The sequence below is a fragment of the Hyperolius riggenbachi genome, chromosome 9 (genome assembly GCF_040937935.1).
Source record: "Hyperolius riggenbachi isolate aHypRig1 chromosome 9, aHypRig1.pri, whole genome shotgun sequence".
NCBI lineage: Eukaryota > Metazoa > Chordata > Amphibia > Anura > Hyperoliidae > Hyperolius > Hyperolius riggenbachi.
In genome coordinates, this window is record NC_090654.1 from 222,990,493 (window position 1) to 223,013,173 (window position 22,681).

Genomic DNA, 22,681 nt, shown 5'->3' on the forward strand with positions numbered 1-22,681 from the left:
TGGACAGGAGTCCGCCTCCCTGTTGCCAGGGAAAGGCAGCGTGCCTAGCAACTCACCAGACATATGACTGACAGCGAATCTGTCAAAAGCACAGGGGGGAACAGTAGAGGTAATGATACCGGAGAAAAGTATCAAAAGGTTGAAATCCCACCCCCTACATAAAATTAAATTAAAGGGGCCAGTTCACCCAAGAGGCAGTAAAAAACCGACCAACAGGGGCAGGGGCCAAATAAAGAAATACCTGACCCAGACGTCCGATGCCACTAGCAGGTCTGCTCACACACGGCCCCCTCCCCTCCACAAGCAGCCTGAAACAACACAGAGAGGGGGATAAATTGTTGTCCTGAGGAAGCACTAGTCTGTATAGTGCGAAACGGCTGTTGACCATTCTTACATGCTTATCCCTCTCTCTCCTGAGAGGGATAAGCATTCTTACATGCTTATCCCTCTCTCTCCTGTTGCTGATGCTTATTTTTTAAAAGTTTATAATAAAAGCTTTTTTAACTGGATGTGCCCAGCCGCTCTTGTCTACATGGTGACTGGCTTCGTGGAACTGGTATCTTTTCGGCTTTGAGCACTCTGGAGTGTCGCTCTGCAGTGGTCCTGTGCACCTCTCTCTCTATAGTGGCTGTACCAGCAGAGGAGGATAATCATTTTAAAGAGTGGACCAGAACAGAGGACTGTGGTGGTGACTAGTGGGGGGGAATTGGGAAGTTGCAGCCCCCAGAAACAGACTATTCAAAAGCTCCCGCTTATTTCAATAATCTTTATTAAGTGTATTTTGTGCAGGGAAGATTTTATAAACACATACTATGCTTTAAAGGGCCTCCATTACCCTTATTTGAAAATGGAATCTTAAAGGCCATATTATCTATGAAAAGTTAAGTGGTTAAATGAGGCTTTTATACTAACTTGACACAAGAGGGAGCCTTCTCTCATAAGAAAACTGCAGGGATGCTTACAAAAAGGCCAGCACCTGCATGACGAATACAGCGACATAGACTGGAACAGAGGCGCCATTTGGAGAGTGAGGAGTTCAGTTATTTACAGCAGTAAACATCTTGGAGGTTTTCTCCGGGGAGAAAAGGGAGGCGGGGCCAATGCCAGAAGTCGGGTGATGCGGGGTCTTTGGGACAGCTACGCGGGACAAGGCAGCGCAGGTAACTATAACTTTCTTTTACAGGAATACTGCTAGATTGTTATTCTTTAGGCTGGAGATCCACTTTAATGTGTGACAGATGTCTGGAGGCTGAGACAAGGGTAGAAGAATAAGATGCTCTAACACACGCTACTGATGGTGTCAGTATTCCCCTTGATTGCATGCGGTCTCTCAATATGCCCCTGCCAGAGATCCAAACATGTTTTACTGTTACTCTATGGAACAGATGGATTGATCATTTACTTGTGTGGCCACAATCTCTTCACAAGGCTGTGAAAGTTGGTAAATCACATCTACCCGACTTGGCATCTTGTCCCACAAGCTTTGGATGTGAAAAGTACCAAGAAGGCTTATATCACAACACGCATTGAAGCTTCCTCGCGCAGTGATTAGATGGCCCTAGTTGGCAGGATAATGGTTCATGGGAGAGGATGACAAATACTGTATATGATAAGCACAGCTAATATGGTCATCATCTGGTTTTATGACCATAATGCACATCTCCCTAGCCTCTATAGACACACATTATCCCTCAAGTTTGGATAGCCTCCCATATGCCAGACATCTTGTGGAGTATTCAGTTATGTGTTTGTCCTCTAGATGTTAATAAGAACTGTAACCATCATGAGGCTAATATGGCAGGAAGCCATTCCTCAGTCTGAAGTGTTTTCTCCAGTTGCAATTGTGGTTTGTACGAATGGTTTATGATGCATGTTATTAAGGTTAGGGGTATACACAGATTATATGCGTTGGATTTTCACTATACATCATGTACTTTTGACTCTTCAGTAAAATGTAGACTTTTAAAATAAAAAAAATTAACGTAAAAAACCAAAGACCTACCAAACGTCATTCCATCTGGAAACTCATCTGATAGGTCAAACAGATTGCCAAACGCATGAAGAAATTCTGAGACCATAAGAGCATCCCCAAAGCATTCAGGAGGAAGTTTGGTTTTTACAGGAGTGGCGCTGGGAAGCTCCTAAAATGGACAATGAACACAAATATGAACAGACATACCAAAACTCAAACACAAACACAACACACACAAGCAACCATCTTAAACTGAAATTAGAGATATTAAGGTAAGTAATACATGTAATGGTTTTAAAGGTTAACCGTATTTACAAAAAGTACGTACTGTTACTTATCTACCTCTTAGGGTGCAGCAAAAAAAAAAAAAAAAAAGTGTCTAGAATAAGACCACGGCATGCTACAGGACTCTAATGAGCCCAAATAGGTGCAGTTCTTAGCAGTAGCAGTTCAGCCTTTCACTTTCTTCTCCATCACACGCAGCATCTTCAGCAATGTGGAAGCAGAAGATGGGACTTTAGACCGATCCTGATTCAACTAGTGGAATTTGTCATACAACAAAGCCCTGTCTGGTAGCATCAACAGCGCACTGACACAGATGTAAGGCTGCAGATTTACCACCAGTATCTGAACTGCACTTCTGAATCACTTTGGGCTCTTTCCCACTGCACATGCATTGCAGCTTTTTGTGGATTGTTTGCACTTTATAATGTAAATCACAGTGCATTGTTTCCACTAAAAAGTAGATTGCTATATTTTTCAGTTTGTTTTTTTTTTTTCCTCAAGTGTAGGGACACAAAAGGAGGAAAAAAATAATAGTTAAAAACCGTTCGCAAAATGTGTTCTTGCGATTTATATATAAAAACTGAGAAGTCACTTACCCCAGTAACAGACCAAAAGACTAAAATGCGGGGGGAAAAAACAAATAAAAAAAAAAACAAAAACATATGGCCATTTGCAATTCACTTTTTCTCATAAGTTTTCTCCTAGCTGTAATTTTCACACCTTGGCATAAAATGCCTTTTAAAGCAAGAGCAAGCAAGAAAGTACTCAAACTAATTTTGACAGTACCTTCTCATCTACCTTTTAGTACTTTCTCAATTGCAGAGTGCTGAAAAGTTAGAACAGAAGATGAAAAATTATCTCCTAGGAGAACATTTTGGAGATAAAGGGAATAGCATAAGGGCCGTAGAATTGCATGCTAGAACATGCAATTCTACAGTGTGTGTAATTACGCTTTGTAGTGGAAAAAAGCCCTAAAGCCTTTTACGCATGTACGGGGAATGTTGCCTGGCAGGGATTGTGGCTCGATCCCTCTGGCAACATTGCAGGACTGACACTTTACAGTTGTGGAAGAAAGAGGGCCAATGGTGCAGCGCATGAGGAGTGTTGTGTGCCAGGAGAGGTAAGGGGGCAGAACAACATCCTCAACCAGCGCTCAGCTGAATCGATCTGCCAGACTTCTTGGCCAAGTGGGATCAGGGGCTGCTGTACACAAGGTGGTGTCTTGGCACAGGCAGTCATTGTCAGCAGAGCTTTACTTAGCATGCTTACACAGCTCAAAGTGGATCCGAGATGAAAAACTAACTATAACAAAGTAACTTGTCTATATATCTTATCTAAAGTTTAGATAGTTTACACAGCATATCTAGCTGCAAACAGCTTCAAAAGTTTATGATTATTTATTCCTGTGATACAATGAGGGCAGCCATGTTCTATTTGTCACATTGTCACAGGCTGAGGGCTGGAGATGCTATCAGCTTGCCTGTGTGTAAATTCACTCCCCTCTCCTCCTCCCCTCTGCCTCTGAAATCAATGGCTAGTAACCTCCTCCTCCTCCTGCCCAGAATGAGCTCCCAATAAGCCCTTGCTACAGTGCCAAGGCATAAAAGGAGCTGTGGGCGAGGCTTGTTTAGTTTATAGGGAATTAGAGTATTAAAACAAAACAAAAAAAAGTATTTGGCTTAAGGAATGCCCTATAAACTATATGAAAGGAACACAATTATGCAATGTGTAAAAGTTTATCTCGGATCCACTTTAAAGTGGCACTTTATTATAATGTAATATACTATTTAAGGTACCCAATGTTATGTTAGTCATCTTTGTTTCCACACAAGAAACACTTCCTATGTGTATAAACTATATTGGTGTGTATTGGTATGTCACCCTGCCTCCCCAATGATGTTTAGCCTAGGCTGTTTAGTTATGTGGAATCTCTTCCCAGAGCATTCTGGCATACCAAGTGTTGTTTCTACTAACTTCGGAATACACACTAAACAGGCATTCCGCAGGGATGCGCCTTGCCAGCAGTAAAGAGGTTGCCAGCTGTGATACATTTACGAATGTTAATCAGGGAGTGGAAAGATGCTACAGTGGACATACATTGATGTAATATTGTAAAAAAAATATATAATAAGCCATTTTATTAGGTTATACACAATAAAGTTCCATATAATTGGGTTTTAACTGTAAACATCCCTAGTAGAAAAAGCATGAATCAACTTTAGCATCTAAACATACATCATACAATATATATCTGAACACTCACTTTTAGATCATCGCACTCCATATCATCTCGACGTTTATTCCACATTTTTAACCTCTCTGCATACTTTCGTTTCTCTTCTCTAATTTTCTCTCTTTCCTAAACAAAATACAAACAAAACAAAAAAACACATTAAAAAAACAAAATTTTTTAGAAAAAAACAAAAACACAAAATACTACATTATAACAGAACTACAGATTTTTAACAGTTTGCTTGACCCAAATAATCTGCAATAGACCCTATAAGTCTGGACGACCCCATCCTGGTTCAAAAGCAGAAAGGAAAAATGGGATAAGCCCAATTCAAAATAGTTTTTTTTTCAAGCCATTCAAAAAAAATAAAAATAAAAAAATCAATCACACCGATGCCCATGTTACATGGATGAATAAGCTTGTAAAGTACACAGTTCACTTGACATGAATGAGGACGCCAGAACTAATGCTACAAAACTATGGTGCACACCAATCTTTGTTAGTGGACAGCTGCCTGCTGAGCTCTAGTGTAGTATATAGCGGCCTCTCCAATGTGTCACTGAGATATCTGGAATAACAAACCTTTGCAACCCAGCACAGGCCAAGCCTATAGCTCTCCTACTTACTCCGCCTGCTTCATCATCCCACTGCCACCCTCCATAGCAACAGGACATGTTGCTAGATTTTAGGCCGGTGACGGTTTGTTCAGAAGTCAGCACTGAACTGTCTATGGGAATGAGTCCTAACCTCTGCAGGCGACAGAAATGTGTGTGAGCTCACGATTATGCTGGGTATACTATATACTAAAGTATACAGTTAAACTGAAGCGTTATAGTGCTCATATATAGTACAATTTTTTTAATTAGATAATTTTGTTCGATTATTCCATAAGATTGAATACAAAGATTTTTTTTAACATGTATGATCAAATTTTTATTGGAAAAAAAAAAAAGGAAGAAGAAGAAGAATCGTTCAAATGGGGTAAAGAAGCGCCCAATTAGGGTAAAACGTAAGTTAAAGGATACCCAAAGTGACATGATGAGATAGATATGTGTATGTACAGTGCCTAGCACTCAAATAACTATGCTGTGTTCCTTTTTTTCTCTCTCTGCCTGAAAAAGTTAAATATCAGGTATGTAAGTGGCTGACTCAGTCCTGACTCAGACAGGAAGTGACTACAGTGTGACCCTCACTGATAAGAAATTCCCCTTTTTATCTCTTTCTTGCTCTCAGAAGCCATTTTCTGCTAGGAAAGTGTTTTATAGTTGGAATTTCTTATCAGTAAGAATCACACTGTAGTCACTTCCTGTCTGAGTCAGGACTGAGTCAGCCACTTACATACCTGATATTTAACTCTTTCAGGCAGAGAAATAAAAAAGGAACACAGCATAGTTTGTACATAAACGTGTCTAACTCACCATATCACATCAGGTATCCTTTAAAAACAATATAAAATCAATCTTAAAGGTGAGGTGGCTTACCTCAATGATAGTAATCTGGTTATAGACAAAAACAAATTTATTAGCATGGGCAATGCGTTTCGCTGGTCAGAGCCTGCTTCCTCAGGCCAGTAACAGTGCCAAAAAATAGACAGCTGATAGAATAGAGCGCCTCGCCGCAGCTGTCTATTTTTTTGGGCACCAATGTACGGGCACCATTAGCAAGCAGCAACTGCTCATTCAACAGCGGATCTGCTGATCTTATATACTAATTGAGGGTTGTAAATATGCAGACCTGGAGTGTAAGAGTATAAGTAGTACAACTGTTACCTTCTCCCTTTCTAATTTAATACTTTCTCGTTCTTCTCTTTTCTTCGTTTTTTCCTCTTCCGCGATCTTCTTAAACTCCTCTATTCGCTGCATTTGGTCTTGTCGTTCTTTAGCTCTAGACTTTATACGTTCAGCCCGAATCCGTCTTATTCTCTCCTTTTCCAGCTCTGAAGAATCAGTCGGAGAAAAATTAAAATAAAAATGGTACCAATAAAAAAAAATCAAATTGTCCTTAGAAAAAAAAAGAAGAGGAAAAAACCCAAACATACCAAGAGCTCTCAGTTCTCTCTTATGCTGCATGATTCTCTCCTTTTCTTTAGCAGCAGCTAGAAGGCTTTGTCTTGGTGTCATGCCATTGTCCTAAAACAGGAAGTAGCCACAACATTAGTGATAAAGATGGTAGCTTCTAATATAAAAGTTATTTCTACTAGAAAGTTGGGAAGGCAGTCAATATGCAATTTAACAAATATCCTAACGGTTAAGCCCCAAATAAGCTGTCTTGGCTATCTAGCTTTAAGACCACTAACATATGGTGTGAGTGAGGCTGGAGGGAGGGACTGAATGGCTGCATGGACGTGCCGGTGCTCAACTCCTACTATATCATTTACATCGGTGGCAAGTCTATTACTTACTAGGAGTGCATGGGGGGTGGGGGAAGAGGACACTGGACGAAGGAGACTCCAGAGGGGACACAGGAGGACACCAGAGACACAGGGGGACAGAGAAGGAGACAGGAGGACACGGGGGCAAAGGACACCTTCGGACCATAAGATGCACTAACTCCTTGAACTGAAAGTGCATCATATGGTCTGAAAATACGGTATGTGCCCTCCAACAACTGATGGCTTATATGGCACAGGGTCCCTTTACAATTAACGCCATGGAACCTGGGCAAGTAGTTTATTACATCAAGATTCGTCATATTGTATATTCATACACACGTATGGTCAGGACCTGTGAATTGAGTTAACTATCACCAGGACCTTACTGAAAGGTAACAAAATGTGATGAGACAGGAAACCATCATCCCCAACCTAGTTGTCTGAGTGTTATAAATGGATATGAATCCCAATTAACAATATAGATTCTTATCGATTGATTTATCACATGAAACCTTACCTACTTAATAGGCAGAATACAGAGTGTAAAAAATAATCCCTAATGTCTTTTTCTGTTGATTTTAACATCTGGTATGGATATAGACTGCCTAATGCCATTTGTTAAATCAAGTAAAAATATTTGGTAATTAACACCAGCTCTGACTTGTTGGCAACTAGAAATCAGCACATGGTAAGCCTGATAGACGTAGCAGACAGCAAATAGGTAGAGCCACAATCCTGCTGCTCACCCAATTTGATCTTGCTTGCGTGACATGAGAAGCACAGAGCAGGAGAAGAAAACATTCAAAAATGCTTTTCTGTATCCCTTTAGATGTGCAGATACAGTATACTGATACACAAAAGAGAGCCCTCTAGTGGTATTCATATCTAAAGGGATGCAGGAAGCATTTCTTTCAAAGGCTGAAGCTGGAATGCAGACACTTGTGGGAAGAATCACAGCTTACTGTGCTGGTGAGACGTCAATACTGAGCAGGGCTTTGTGAATTAAAGCAACATTTGTTGGCATATTGCCGAACTATTATCTTACAGCTTGTGTACTCCCGGGTTAACTCCAAGTCAAGGACAAGCCCATCTGCAGCTGGGAAGCACGAGTGTTCCCAATCGGACTGTCCTTGAGACTCACGTAAATCTCAGGCATGCATACCGAAAATCTGTGCATAAACTGGAGTTTCAAAAGGTCAGTAACCAGGCACACACATAGAAACTATATTGTATGGTTCAGAGAGGTGGTAATGCATAGACCTATTTTAAGTAAATCTGATTTTTTTTTTTTTTATTTGAATGCCAATTATAACCCTACTCTAATTTAATGTATGTATTTTCTTTGTGCAGAACTACAAGAATGCATTTTTATGTGAAAAAAAATTCTGGTTTAACCACTTCACCACTGAGGGGTTTTACCCCCTGACCACCAGAGCAATTTTCACCTTTCAGCGCTCCTTCCATTCATTCGTCTATAACTTTATTATTACTTATCCCAATGAAATGAACTACGGTATATCTTGTTTTTTTCGCCACCAATTAGGCTTTCTTTAGGTGGGACATTATGCCAAGAATTATTTTATTCTAAATGTGTTTTAATGGGGAAATAGGAAAAAATGTGGGAAAAAATTATTATTTTTCAGTTTTCGGCCATTATAGTTTTTAAATAAAGCATGCTACTGTAATTAAAACCCATGAAATGTATTAACCCATTTGTCCCGGTTATAAAACCATTTAAATTATGTCCCTATCACAATGTTTGGCGACAATATTTTATTTGGAAATAAAGGTGCATTTTTTTCAGTTTTGCATCCATCCCTAATTACAAGCCCGCAGTTTATAAAGTAACAGTGTTATACCCTCTTGACATAAATATTTAAAAAGTTCAGTCCCTAAGGTAACTATTTATGTTTTTTTTTTTATTGTATTTTTTTTTTTATTACAGAAAAAAAATAAAAATTGGGGAGTGTGGGAGGTAATGAGTTAATTTATTGTGTAAATGTAATGTTTGTATATGTAAAATGCTTTTAGGGTGTAGTTTACTATTTGGCCACAAGATGGCCACAGAGTTTGTTTACATGCGACCTGTAAGCGTCCGGAAGGACACTTACAGGAAGCAGTAGGAGGCTGGGAGACTCACAATGATCTCGCTGTTTCTGAAAGAAGCAGCAGATCATTGCGGGGGCTTAGATCAACGAACGGGAATGGATTTTCCCGTTCATTGATCTCCGGGCGAGCGGGCGGCGGCGTGCACGAGCGGCGGGTGCGCGCGCACGAGCGGCGGGAGCGCGGAAGGTACGGATTTCTCCGTCCCTGGTTTTTTAGGAGGGAAAAAAGGGACGGAGAAATCCGTACGCGTGGGGGTAAAGTGGTTAATAGTGCCCATATAAAGTAAAATATAAACGTTCCATTTTCCCATTTAAAAAGAAAACTTTTTTTTTCCAGTCAAAAAAAAACAAACAAAAAAAACCTGATTATTCCATTTTAGAAAAAAATTGAATAAAAATTCTTATCTGACATGTAGGAAAAATCTGGGTGATTGTAAAATTGTACAGTGCATGGTAGGTTGTATAACAAAATACTATTATATAAACCAACTTTTTCTTCATAATTTTCTTGGATTATTGTAAAAATCAAACGTTTGTGTATGGTACCCCGAAAATAATTTTACAAACGATTCGACCAAACACAGTAATCAATCAAATTTCGGATTGCAAAAAAAAAAAAAAAAAAAAAAAACACAAAAAAAAGGTCTCTAGTTATTTCACTGGAGAAATCTGTTACTACAAATACAGATTTTTGGCGTGTTAGATGCCGAAAGCTCATCTGACTGACCCTAGGACCTCGAGTTTAGCATTCTCCACAGTTGGTTCACCTGTTTTATATAGGCACTAACATTACTATCCACATATTAAATTAGTCGGAAAACCGTTAGTTATGGCAGTTAATACCTTTTATAGAAGTTATTGCTATCCAGGCAGAAATTCATCTGAACCAGAAGAGCGGTACTACTGCTGGTAGCAAATCTGGAAACTCACCTTTACGGGAGACTTTTTGTCTGGGGATGGCTCAAACCGTGGAGGCTCGTCCGGGAAATAGTGGAAATAATTCTTCTCCAAGATTTGGTACTTAGAAAGGGTACTTTTCTTAAGATAAGAAAAAAAATGAGATTGTGGGTGGTCCATGCCTTTTAAATATTTAATACCCCAATCTAAACTTTGAACATCCCCTTTTTAATACCTTCGGTTTTATGTCCCCATTCTGTACTTCACAGTGCAGCTTCAGGAAGTTTTTCAGCCTGTCTTTAGAGAACAGGGATGTCTTCCGACTAGAAAAAGTAATACAGGAAAACAGTAACCAACAAATCCAGTGAAAGTGGCACAGCTGAGGATCGCAAACACATTTATAAATCACACAAATATCTATATCTTGCCTTCTAATAATTTCATGAATAGTGTCCTATCTTTCTAGTTTCACAAACACCCCAAACTGCCCCGTGCATCTCCAGCACTATAGGCGCCTCACTTAGAATTTCCCAAGCATACTACTAGAAGTCTGCTCTTGGGCTACCTCAATAAAGTTCTCTTTGTCACAGATGACTCTTTCTCCGTCTTCAGCAAGTTTAAACTATCCCTTCATGCACTACATGATATAGATATACTGTATGACTGTGGTAGGGACTAGATTGTGAGCCCCTCTGAGGGACAGTTAGTGACACTATATACTCTGTACAGCACTGTGCAATATGTCGGCGCTATATAAATAAATTCCTCAAACCCACCTCTGTAATATGGCCTATTCATCTGCCTCTCTAACCTAACCATTCACAAACAACTCCCCTCAATATCCTCCTGGTAGCTCGCTCTTACCCTAGAGATCGCAATCATAAGGATTTATACATTTCTGGGGCTTCCTCCAGCCCCTTGTAGGCTGTGGTCTTCCTCAATGTCTGTCTGGTCCCATCTGTTCTCCTGCTTTCAGCCCTGGTAGTCAGGGACCACTGCGCATGCACAGACCTGGCTGTGTGCCTTGTTGGTCACTTGCCTCCTAGGTCATGCCCCTGTAGCATTCTGTGCCTGTGCAGTTGGTTAAGGCTGGTTACTGTGCGAGCGCAGAACGCCCCTGGTAGCTCAACCATAGAGGAGCGTGGCCAGAGCCTTGCATACATAGTAATCCCTGATTGGCTGAGTTCTGGACTTTAGCAAGGCAGCCAGTGGCGGAACGGACTGATGGACACCGAGGGAGGCCATGGACTACAGGCTGGCGGTAGCCCCAGGTAAGTATAACGTTTTCCTCAGCTTGGGAGCCTCTTTTTTTTTTCTATGGTCCTTATATGTTTGTAATCTTCAGCCCATGTAAATAATGTGCAATGCTGTATAATATGTTAGCACATTTTACACTAACAGGAGCAGAGTGGCACAGCCCTAACATCGGATGATCAATGCGATGCAAATAATTCTGAGTTGATGCAGCATTGTAATGCAGGTTATTTTGTATGCAAATGTATGCAGCTTGAAAAATGAACCAATCAAATCCTGCTGATGTAAAATTCAATTGGTTCATTTTCAAGCTGCATACATTTGCATAATCATGCATCAACTCAAAAGTATTTGCATCTCATTGACCATCTCTACCCTAACTTAATAATACTCAATATGAACACAGTGCGCTAAACTGAGGTATTAATCCTACAAATACAAAAAGACAGCAAGAGCAGACTAACAAAACTACTACTGAATACCACTACAATGTATCAGTTCAAAGCTTTATTCAACAATCAAACAATGCACAAGCAATATTCCTAATGATACAAAAAACACAGGCACTTCTGAAGGAATATTAAAGAAAACCTGTAACTAAAAAAAGTTCCCCTGGGGGGTACTCACCTTGCGTGGGGGAAGCCTCCGGATCCCATCGAGGTTTCCCCCGTTCTCCTGTGTCCTACAGCGGTCTCCCTGTGCCCCTCCGAACAGCGGGATGTAAATATTTACCTTCCTGGCTCCAGTGCAGGTGCAGTATCGGCTCTCCGCTCGGAAATAGGCGGAAATAGCCGATCGCTGTCGGTCTGCTCTACTGCGCCGGCGCAAGTCTCCTGTGCCTGCGTAGTAGAGTGGACCCGACACAGATCGGCTATTTTTGCCCATCTTTGTGCTGAGAGCCGCAAAACCGCCCCCGCTGGAGCTAGGGAAGGTAAATATAGCAAGCCTTGTCAGGCCACGATTGTGGGACGCTTCAGGGGAGCCAGCGCTGGATTGCCTGCAGCTACAGGGGAGGGGGAAGCGTCATTGGGACCCTGAGGCTTCCCCCTCCAAAGGTGAGTACCTCCCAGGGGAACTTTTTTTTTTTGTTACAGAGTCTCTTCAAAATTAGTTTTCTTGGTCCTTTGGAGTTTACTATAAAGGGATTCTACTGTTAAAGTTTACGCTCCCAAGGTGGTGAAGCAGATAGCACTGTCGCCTAGCAGGGCTAGGATCTCCATTCGAATTTGGGTCAGGGCACAAATGCATGGAGTTTGTATGTTCTCCCAGTGTTTGCGTTGGTTTCCTCCCATATCCCCAAAACGTTCATTTAAAAAAATCATCCGTATTAGAGCAGAGCATAAAAAAAAGCTAACATTATTCAACACTTTCACTGGCTGATGCTATGTGAACGGATTTCTGTAGTTTGATTAAATCTGGCATTTTAAGGCATGTATAAATTGAACATACCACAAACACTGTGCTTACCTAACTTGGCACTGACGGACGGTAACGGATTCATACATTTCCTGTACAACAGGTTTCACTTTGTACTTGAATAAAGTTGGATCAATGGGTTCTCTTTTCTTCCTGTAACAAAAAAAGTAGTAGCGAGATGAGAACATTGATTTGCAATAATTCAGCTGTAAGTGAGCAATTGTGGTTTCCCACAATGCACTGCTACTGAATATGCAAATTACCTCTTTATGCCCTGGAAGCCAGGATCACATCAGCCCAACATGAAGAAAGCCTATTTTAGTCCTCATCAAAAAATTCTTTACTCACCTGGGGCTTCTTCCAGCCCTAGAAGTGTCTGTGTGTCTTAAGCCGCTGCAGTCACCCAGTCGTCCGCTGTTCCGTAACGGCCGGCAACCCAGCGAGTCAGGTTGCGCCGATGCATGCACACCCTGTGAGCGTTCTGTGCAGGTGCAGAACACTCTCAGCCACGGGAATGCGATCACAAGCAGTGTGCGTGCACACCAGCACATAAGAAGCCCACCTCACCCGTGTATATACACACAAACGGGTAGCACCAGTCAAAACCTAATAATACAACTCATGAATGGGAAAAAAAAATAATAATGTGTGTGCAGAAAGGGGAACAGAAATAGTTGAAATTAAACCAAAACAAAGCAATTCCCCTAGAAGAACCGCACCACACAATAATGTAGAGAAATATAAACATGAGCTTTTTTGAACAAATTAGTTGCACAAAATAAAAACAATTTAAAACCACTGAATCCAGGTAACACCACAATGTATGAATAAATGTATAAATAACAATGGTATAGCCCAAGGTGAAAAAAAGTGCTATAGTGCCAGGTGTATACACACAAGCATCTACGTTTGTGTGCTAACGTGCAAAGGGTTAGCACGTTAGCACACAAACATAGATGTTTGTGTGTATACACCTGGCACTACAGCACTTTTTTTAACGTGCATATTGTTCATTATATATGTGCTTGTACTTTTTTCACAGTTTTATCTTAGCACTGGTCACTTTACTTATCCTCCTTGTCATTTGAGGTTATTGTTAGGAGATTTGGGCTATACCATTGTTATTTATACATTTATTCATACATTGTGGTGTGTTACCTGGATTCAGTGGTTTTAAATTGTTTTTATTTATTTTGTGCAACTAATTTGTTCAATAAAGCTCATGTTTATATTTTTCTACATTATTATTTGTGTGGTGCGGTTCTTCTAGGGGAATTGCTTTGTTTTGGTTTAATGCCCACCTCACCCGTGTCGCTGGCCATTATGGAAGGAACAGCTGATGACCGACTCCACAGGGACACAGAGACAATACTAGGGGCTGGAAGAAGCCCCGGGGGAGTCCATTTTTTTGTTTTTTTTGGACCACCTCATATATCCTTTAACCTCCCTGGGGGAATGGTTAGGCTCGGGGTTATCGCTCTGAGCTGCGGATTTCCAGCCACGAGAATGACTCGGTGTTACCGCTAAGGAGGTTAAGACAGCTCAAGGTGACCCAGGAACCACTAGGAAAGTATAGGAGGCTAAAAGAGACCGAAAGTCCCTCCTAATGAAAAACAACACTGACTATAATTTTCCTTCTTAAAACAGAAGTTATTTGTGATAATTCAGCTTAAAGCGGATCCGAGATGCAAAACTAACTATAAAAAGTAACTTGTCTATATATCTTATCTAAAGTTTAGATAGTTTACACAGCAAACCTGACAGCATACAGCTTCAACAGTTTAAAGAGACATTGTAACGAGAAAAACGTCCCCTGGGGGGTACTCACCTCGGGAGGGGGGACGCCTCAGGATCCTGAGGCTTCCCCCATCCTCCTCTGTCCCACGGGGGTCTCGCTGCAGCCCTTCAAAGCCGGCGCGACAAATTCGACAGCCTGTTCAATATTTACCTTTCCAGGCTCCAGCGGGGGCACTGTTTCGGCTCTTCTGATGGAGATAGGCGGAAATAGCCGATCTCCGTCGGGTCCGCTCTACTGCGCAGGCACAGGATACTGTGCCTGCGCTGGAGCCACTGAGGTAAATATTTACATCGCCGCCGCTCAGGGAGGATTTTCGCCGCCACCGCGGGACCGAGGAGGACGGGGGAAGCCTCAATAGGATCCGAAGGCTTCCCCCACCCGAGGTGAGTACCCCCCAGGGGAGGTTTTTTTGTTACAGATTTTCTTTAAGAGGATTCATTCCTGTGATACAATGAGAGTGGCCATGTTTTGTTTATCATCATTACACAGGTAATCTGCCACTGCACTCCCCCCTCCCCTCAGCCTCTGAAATCTCTGGCTAGAAACCTCCTCCTCCTCCGGCCCAGACTGAGCTCCCATAAGCCCTTGCTACATGGGTCGAGACTTGTTTAGTTTATAGGAAATTAGGGTATTAAAACAAAAAAAAGTATTTGGCATGAGGAATGCCCTATAAACTATAGGAAAGGAACACAATTACGCAATGAATAAAAGTTCATCTCGGATCCACTTTAAAATTAGCAACTATGGTTTCCTATGATGCAACACTTGTTAATATGCAAATCATTGTTATTCTCCTAAAGCCAGATACACATCCAGAACCGTTGGTGTATAGCAAGCCTTTTTCCTATATGTAGCTCAGAATCTTGACAAATGTGTGCATAAACAGTACTACAGGCGCGCTTTATTGAAGATTCCAGCTTACCAGCTCTCTGGTACAGCAGGCTCATCGTCGTCACTGTCACTGATGACAATGGTGTCACTGTTGACATCATGACCATTCGTCATCCCGTTTTGCTGTGGCGGAGCTTTGATTTCTAAAATGATGCAGTCCAATCTAATACAAAGCAGAAATAAGAAATTACCACACTTTGAAAAATACAGATTTGTAAGCCCGATTGAGGGATATGTTAAACTTGGCACAGGAAGTACATTTACACTGCTCATTCTTTACTACATTCCTTTCATCATTCAGAATGCAAGAGACCTAAGGTTCCATTCACAGATAAAACCATCCTGATTATTGCAGCAAAGGACACAAGCCAAAAACTTATGTATAGCCTACGTAGTATCAAACTAGCTTAAAAGTGAATAACAGATTACATCAAGGCCTCTAGAAGGCATACATATGAAAATGGCGCCGGTAGACTTGGGCGCAGGATACAGCGGTATATAGCTGATCCTGCTTCTGCACAAGTCCGGGCCGATGTAATTACTATTCCTCCCTCCAGGCCGCCATGGATAGTGGGGGAATATTATAATTCAGCTTCCAGCTATTGCTCGAGGCCGAATTATTGTGTTTTTTAAGCAACTTTGTCTCCGTCTTCTGACGGCACAGACGTAACTCACTGAGTGCCGCTATAGACTGATTCCCATTATAGTCTATGGCGGCACTGGCTTCGCCCAAATCTAGCAGCGCTGAAAAGCATTGCTCCGTCTAGAAGGACTGCACTCTAATTGTTTAGGGATCATAAGCCCTGGAAGACAGGATCTCAACCCCTAGTACACTAAAGCCCTGTACACATGCTAGATAAAGTTGGCCGAGGCAGTCGATAACTAGCGCCACAGCTGATTATCCAGTGTGAGTACAGTAGCCCATGACCAGGGACTGCCACTTGGCCAAGCGACGGCTGATACCTTTGTTGGCATCGCTTGCCCTGGTCTCCACATGGCATCATATTGGTGCCATTCATTCGGGCCTCTGCATACCACATAAAAATAGAACGCGCCATCAGCTGTACAGCCAACTCTACGTCTGTACAGCCTTGGCCCAGCGATGTCGCCTGAAGGATGACACTGTAAATGTAAAGTTCTCAGTGTACAGCTTGTATAACAGTGTAAATTTGCTTTTGCACCAAAACGATACAGCGCTCACCACCTTACAGATAAGAGTTATTGTCCGACTTGCTGTCAAAAAGGTTAGATGGCTCCTTCCTTTTACAAATAGTCATTCATCACAGCCGTGCTTTCTGGCATAGAATACGATTCCTAAAAATAATGAAATGCAAAACATAGCGGGTAACTTCCAACAACAGTACACCCTGTGCTCTGAACACACACTGTGTCGGGGTTAGCTCCACCACATGCAGGGATGGGGCACACACACTCCCCTGTCAGTCCCCTGCTCACCAGATAGTTTCTTGTAACAAAGCGTATCACAAATCACTTAAGGTAAACACAAAGGCCGCTTCTCATAGTGTAAAAAATTTCATTTAATATGGCTCACAAGCCCCGCTAAAAAAGTTCTGCGTACCAAATAGTAATAAAAACAGCATATCTCACATAACCGGCGACTGGCAGGTCACTCCACGCCTCGTCCGGTAAACCCTCCGTCTGGCAAGTGTATTGGGGAGATGTAACGCTCCGCCCAACGCGTTTCGTCACTTGGGGGCGTGACTCATCAGGGGCCAGTCGCCGGTTATGTGAGATATGCTGTTTTTATTACTATTTGGTACACAGAACTTTAGCAGGGCTTGTGAGCGATATTAAATGAAATTTTTTACACTATGAGAAGCGGTCTTTGTGTTTACCTTTAGTGATCCAAGTGATTTGTGATACGCTTTGTTACAAGAAACTATTTGGTGAGCAGGGGACTGACAGGGGAGTGTGTGTGCCCCATCCCTGCATGTGGTGGAGCTAACCCCGACACAGTGTGTGTTCAGAGCACAGGGTGTACTGTTGTTGGAAGTTACCTGCTATGTTTTGCATTTGATTATTTTTAGGAATCGTATTATATGCCAGAAAGCGCGGCTGTGATGAATGACTAGTGTAAATTTGCTGTCTTATCAAAATTAACTTAAAAATCAATTAATGTCCAAAGTGAGTAGACCCCTATGTGAAGAATGTCCAAAATCTCTGTAATTAGACATTTTCCCTCCCTGGGGTCATGATGTTACCCGTTATTGTTACAAGGTCTCAGGTGTGAATGGGAAGCAGGTGTGTTTAATATAGTGTTATCACTCTCACACAGGCCACTGGAAGTCCAACATGGCACCTCCATGGCAGAGCACTATCTTAATCACTAGTGAAAGGTACTGTAACATGGAAAGGTAATCTCATTACAGGCTGCTGTACATTGCAGCCAGAAGGCTACTGAAGTCAGAGGGATTATTACCTTGCCCCGCTGTTCCTTACAACAGTTACAGTTTCTCCAACAAAGTAGCGGTCCTTCACGTAGTCATATACGTCATCACACAGATCCGCCAATTTCTGGTGACTGGCAAGTGTGGCCAGATACAGCACTGGCACAGCCATGGGCTCAGGGAAATTCTGTAAGCTCTTCTTAACTTTCCTCTCTGACTCAAGTGCTTCTTGATAGGTGAGCCCAGACTTCCCAGTAAAGGCGCAGCTCCACACAAGGCTGTTGCACAGGATGGTGCGTTCAAAGAACTCACTGCATCAGAAAGAGAACAGGAAATACGGCATCAATCTAAAACTCCAGAAATAAAACAGACTAACAGGGTTAGAGCAGAAGCATAGTATGTACAGATATACATATCTGATTGTGACTGTATATATGTGTACACAGGAATCTCTTACATACAGTATACTAAATAATATATGCTGCAAGAATAAAGCCTGATGTGTAGCTGTGTCACTAATAGAGATGGTCAAGGAGATGAAAATAATTCTGCGCTGATGCTGGTTTATGCAAATTTATGCAAGCACAGCAAACCTGAAGTGATTATATACTTATCAGATAAATAATTGTACAATCAGTAAAACTAATCCTAAATAGAATTTCCCTGGAATGTTTGTATTTTTAATTTAATCACTTAAGGACGACGCAAATTGAACGCTACGCCCTATTTTGATGCTGATCTGGCTGGCAGGGCGTAAATTTCAACTCACCGACGCCGCTTTCGTTGCTCCCGGGGATCTCGCCTCTGTCTCCCTGCTGCAGCTCACTCTCTCTGCATTCTCTATGACAGCAGAGCCCTGTGAGCGGGTCAGGAGCCGATTTGATTGGCTCCTGACCCTGTCTATCAACATAAGCAACTCCCATTGGCTTACATTGACAGACATGGTCAGGAGCCAATGAAAGCGGCTCCTGACCGGCTCACAGGAACTCTGCCGTCATAGAGACAGCAGAGTGGGTGGCTGAGGTTCCCGGCAGGAACGGCGGTTGCGGCGATTCATCAGTATGTTTTCCGCCGTTTCTGGTACCATCTTCTCTGGTCCTTAACGGGGAAGAGACCGCTGGAACTTAAGTGGGTAAAGGGTAAAGAACAGGTCTGAAGTCTCAGCCAGATGTAACATCACAATCAGGGCTGTGGAGTCGGTACAAAAATCCACCGACTCCGACTCCTCAGTTTAGGATTCCACCGACTCCGACTCCTCTAATTTGCATATTACAATCTTGTTGATTGAAAGTATGTAACATGAAATTCATCTCTTAACTGCCAACGCTTAGGAATTTTAAAAGACAACTGAAGTGAAGTGTAACAAAGTAAACCTGAGACAGATGAAATTAAAGTTTTATACATACCTGGGGCTTCCTCTAGCCCCCTTCAGGCTAATCAGTCCGTCGCTGTCCTCCTCCGCCACCTGGATATTCTGCTAGGAGTCCAGGTACAAAAGCGAGTCTGGCATAGTGTGCATGCACACACTCCGCCGCCAGGAGCATACTACACCTGCACAGCACTGTTGCGCAGGTGCAGAACGCTCCTGGCTGTGGAAGCGGCATGCGGCCAGACTGCGCTGACTGGCTGAATTACTAGGACTCATAGCAGAAGATCCAGGTGATGGAGGTGGACAGCGAGGGACTGATTAGCCTGAAGGGGGCTAGAAGAAGCCCCAGGTATGTATAAAAAAACCCTTTTCTTTTCATTCCTCTCAGGTACCCTTTAATTCGTAATAAACAAACCAAATTTTAACAACATATCAAATTATTTGATTTCATGAGCAAAAAGAGTGTGCGTACATTTCCATAAATCAGAATCAACGCAGAATTATTTCCATCTCATTGACCATCTCTATTAGTGACACGGCTACACATCAGGCTTTATACTTACAGCATAGATGCTATTTCGTATGTATAAGAGATTCCTGTGTACACATATATACAGTCACAATCAGATGTGTATATCTGACTTTAGAAATACGGGGACTGCTTTATTAAAGCAGCACAAGTAACTAATTTTGATTGGTTTATTTCATTTTTGTGGACTAAGCACAGCTATTACTGTACGTATAAATTATTTATGATGACTATTATCTGAGAAATAGAACATTTTATCATATTTTCTATTTTAATTACAGTTTAAATTCATTAGGAGTCGGTGCATTTTTTCCCGACTCCAGGCACCCAAAATTGCCCCGACTCCACAGCCCTGATCACAATGCCATGCCTGCTTTTTATTCAGCTCCCACACAAAGAAATGACGACCTTCTGATCACTATTTTGCTATCGGGAGTATTGGAGCAGCCAGACAAAGGTGTTATTCAGGAGAGATGCTTCTACTACACAGATAGAACATTGGTGCATTAAACCTTGCAATAAAAAAACATAAAACTAAATCAACACAGTCATGCTCTAAGTAGCATTGTATTATACTGTATATACTGTATACCTTAATCTCATGCAGGTACTTCACTTCAGGTACCCTTAAATCTGAAAAGCTATCTGACTAGATTCTCTACTGAGCAGAGAGGAAATCCCTAACTGGAAATTGCAACGTAATGGCATCAATTCACCAGAGGAGAGTTATTAAGTGATACAAGATTGGTATTTTACTGAATGCGGTATTTTAACATTTTTTTTTGCAATTCACCACTGTGCGAGGATAGTTAGAGGAGTGTTCGGTAGCAGGTGGGAATAGAGCGATATGGATGCGGAAAACGGTCAGTAGTTATGCGGTGTTAATGATTTGCATGCAATACTTTGCCGCTCTGGAAGCCTGAAGTAAAGGATTGTGGGTAGGAGGAAGAGGTTATTACCAGCACATGACCGCAGAGGGTTTCCCTCCCTGTTTTTTGACCCCCTCCTGCCATTACAAATCCCTCCCTCCATTGTGCACATTAAGCATTTACAATAGTAAGTGGATGGGTGAAACGGAGGAGGTATTTGGATAGATGTTTGCGTTCCCTACTGATGAAAAATGTATCCAAATTCCTCCTTCGTTTTACCCATCCACTTAATATTGTAAATGCTTAATATATTGTAAATGAGCTGCTCTCTGTTGCCTGAAATATTTACAGTATAAGCTGTTACTGTGTGCTACTAGTAAACTAGCTGCAGAGTGAGCTGCAGCAGCTGTGCGAAAAACCACATATCACCAGGTACATTTAGGCCATAAATAGATCTAAAACAACGAATGGTCACACCGCCTTTTTCCCTGGTAAATTGTGATTTTGAGAAAAAAATAATGAATAACTACCAACTATTTATCGCGCATTTATCGCACAAATTTCGCATGAATTTCGACCTGTCAGTATTCCAGCATATATTTCTGGAGAATTACTATTTTGAGTTATCGCTTGAGGTAAATTACCAAACATGTGATAAATAATTTGGTAACCTGGTGAATTGATGCCAATGTGACTGTCATCCAAATTTTACTGGTCAGAAGTGTTGAAGTGTTACTAGATATGCATACAGTGTCCAGAATTAAGGAGATAATGCCGACAAGGAGAAAAAGTCACCATTCATGAATATGCAATTTCTTTCCCAGTGTGCATATAAGGGCTGGGACCCACAGGAGCTGGTTCATGCATGCTTTGGTAGTGCCAGTGCTTCCAAAAGCGCTAGACTAATGAAAGTGAATGGCGGTGATGCATCAGGTGCAGTTGCTGTTTCCCCAAATTGTAGTCATGGGTCCTGCAGCATTTTTGGAGTGATTGTGCTCCAATACTAAGTATAGGATCGACACAAAATCACTTATTAATCGCTCGTACAAAGCAATGTTGCAGTAATTTCACTACCCAGAACAAAGAAAACCAAATTGCAATTGCTGTACAAATCAACCTTAAAGAGAATTTGTACTTTAATATTCTTACACTAAAAGCATACCATTCTATTCCTTATTTTCTCCTGTGCCCCTCTGTGCTGTTTCTGCCACTCTCTGCTGCAATCCTGGCTTGTAATTAACAGTTTTAGGCAGTGTTTAGAAACAAACTAAGCAGCTTGTGATAGGCTCACATAAACAGAGTTTGTGAGTCATACAGAGTGTGCAGGGGGCCTGCAGAGGGTGTGTATCGCTTCTATCCAATCACAAGCAGCCCTGCACATTCGACACATTCAAACCTTAGCCCGACAGACACAACAGAGGAAAGGAGATAAGATTTATTACAGAGACAGTGCAATTAGGAAAGGCTGCAGTAAGCCAGAGCACATTAGAACAGGCATAGGAACTTATAGGATAGAAGAACTAAGGCTGAAAAATGTGTTACAGAGTCTCTTTAAATTAAAAAGAGGTTTAAAATCACCAGAAATTGCTCTGGAAAAACGCTGCTAAAAATCGCTACAAAACCACTTCATAAAATGCAAGCGCAATTTATAGTGAACCTCAGCCCTACAGTGTATATACTGCAATGCACCCTGCGCATCATAAGACATTAGTTCAAACCAGGGTTGTGGAGTCGGTACAAAAATCATCAGAATCCTCAGTTTATGAAGCCACCGACTCCAGGTACCCAAAACTGCTCTGACTCCTTAGTCTAATTTTTACAAAGGTACACAAATCATCCGGATCAGACTCCTCAGTTTATTGAAACCACCGACCCCTCGACACCGACGCCACAGCCCTGGTTCAAACCCTAGTCAATGTCTACGGAATGTGTACATATTCAAAAACGTACTGAACGCAGCAAGTTAGGATAACACAATTTGAGAAAATGAAGAGATGTGAACATGCCCATGTAATTGTATGGGCAGCGAGTTTACATGCAGAATTATTTCACAATGCAACAAATATAGTGTAAGGCCTGGGACCTACTAGCAGTTCTTTTCTAAGCACTTGCGATTTGAAAAACTCTTGATAATGAAATGCTATAAGGATTTAAACAAAACACAAAATTCAAGTGGGATCACATACATAGCATTACATTGGCAAGAACTTTTTAAAGGACTTCCGAGGCCTGTTTAGTAAAAAAAAAAAAAAGTTAGATATCTGTGTCCGTTTGTAAGGCA

General features: G+C 41.7%; 1 protein-coding gene across 2 annotated transcripts in view; it reads right to left on the reverse strand.

Annotated features, from left to right (window-relative positions):
• BAZ1A (bromodomain adjacent to zinc finger domain 1A) overlaps positions 1 to 22,681 on the reverse strand; it is a 97,805-nt gene that overhangs the window by 57,775 nt on the left and 17,349 nt on the right. For both annotated transcript variants that reach the window (XM_068254039.1, XM_068254040.1), the window contains 9 exons: positions 17,666 to 17,944; positions 15,257 to 15,388; positions 12,588 to 12,689; positions 10,102 to 10,189; positions 9,900 to 10,007; positions 6,529 to 6,619; positions 6,260 to 6,426; positions 4,521 to 4,616; positions 2,003 to 2,141 (listed from right to left, as the gene is read on the reverse strand). In XM_068254039.1, coding sequence (XP_068110140.1) covers positions 2,003 to 2,141; positions 4,521 to 4,616; positions 6,260 to 6,426; positions 6,529 to 6,619; positions 9,900 to 10,007; positions 10,102 to 10,189; positions 12,588 to 12,689; positions 15,257 to 15,388; positions 17,666 to 17,944 — 1,202 coding nt within the window. The remainder of the gene's footprint in view (positions 1 to 2,002; positions 2,142 to 4,520; positions 4,617 to 6,259; positions 6,427 to 6,528; positions 6,620 to 9,899; positions 10,008 to 10,101; positions 10,190 to 12,587; positions 12,690 to 15,256; positions 15,389 to 17,665; positions 17,945 to 22,681) is intronic.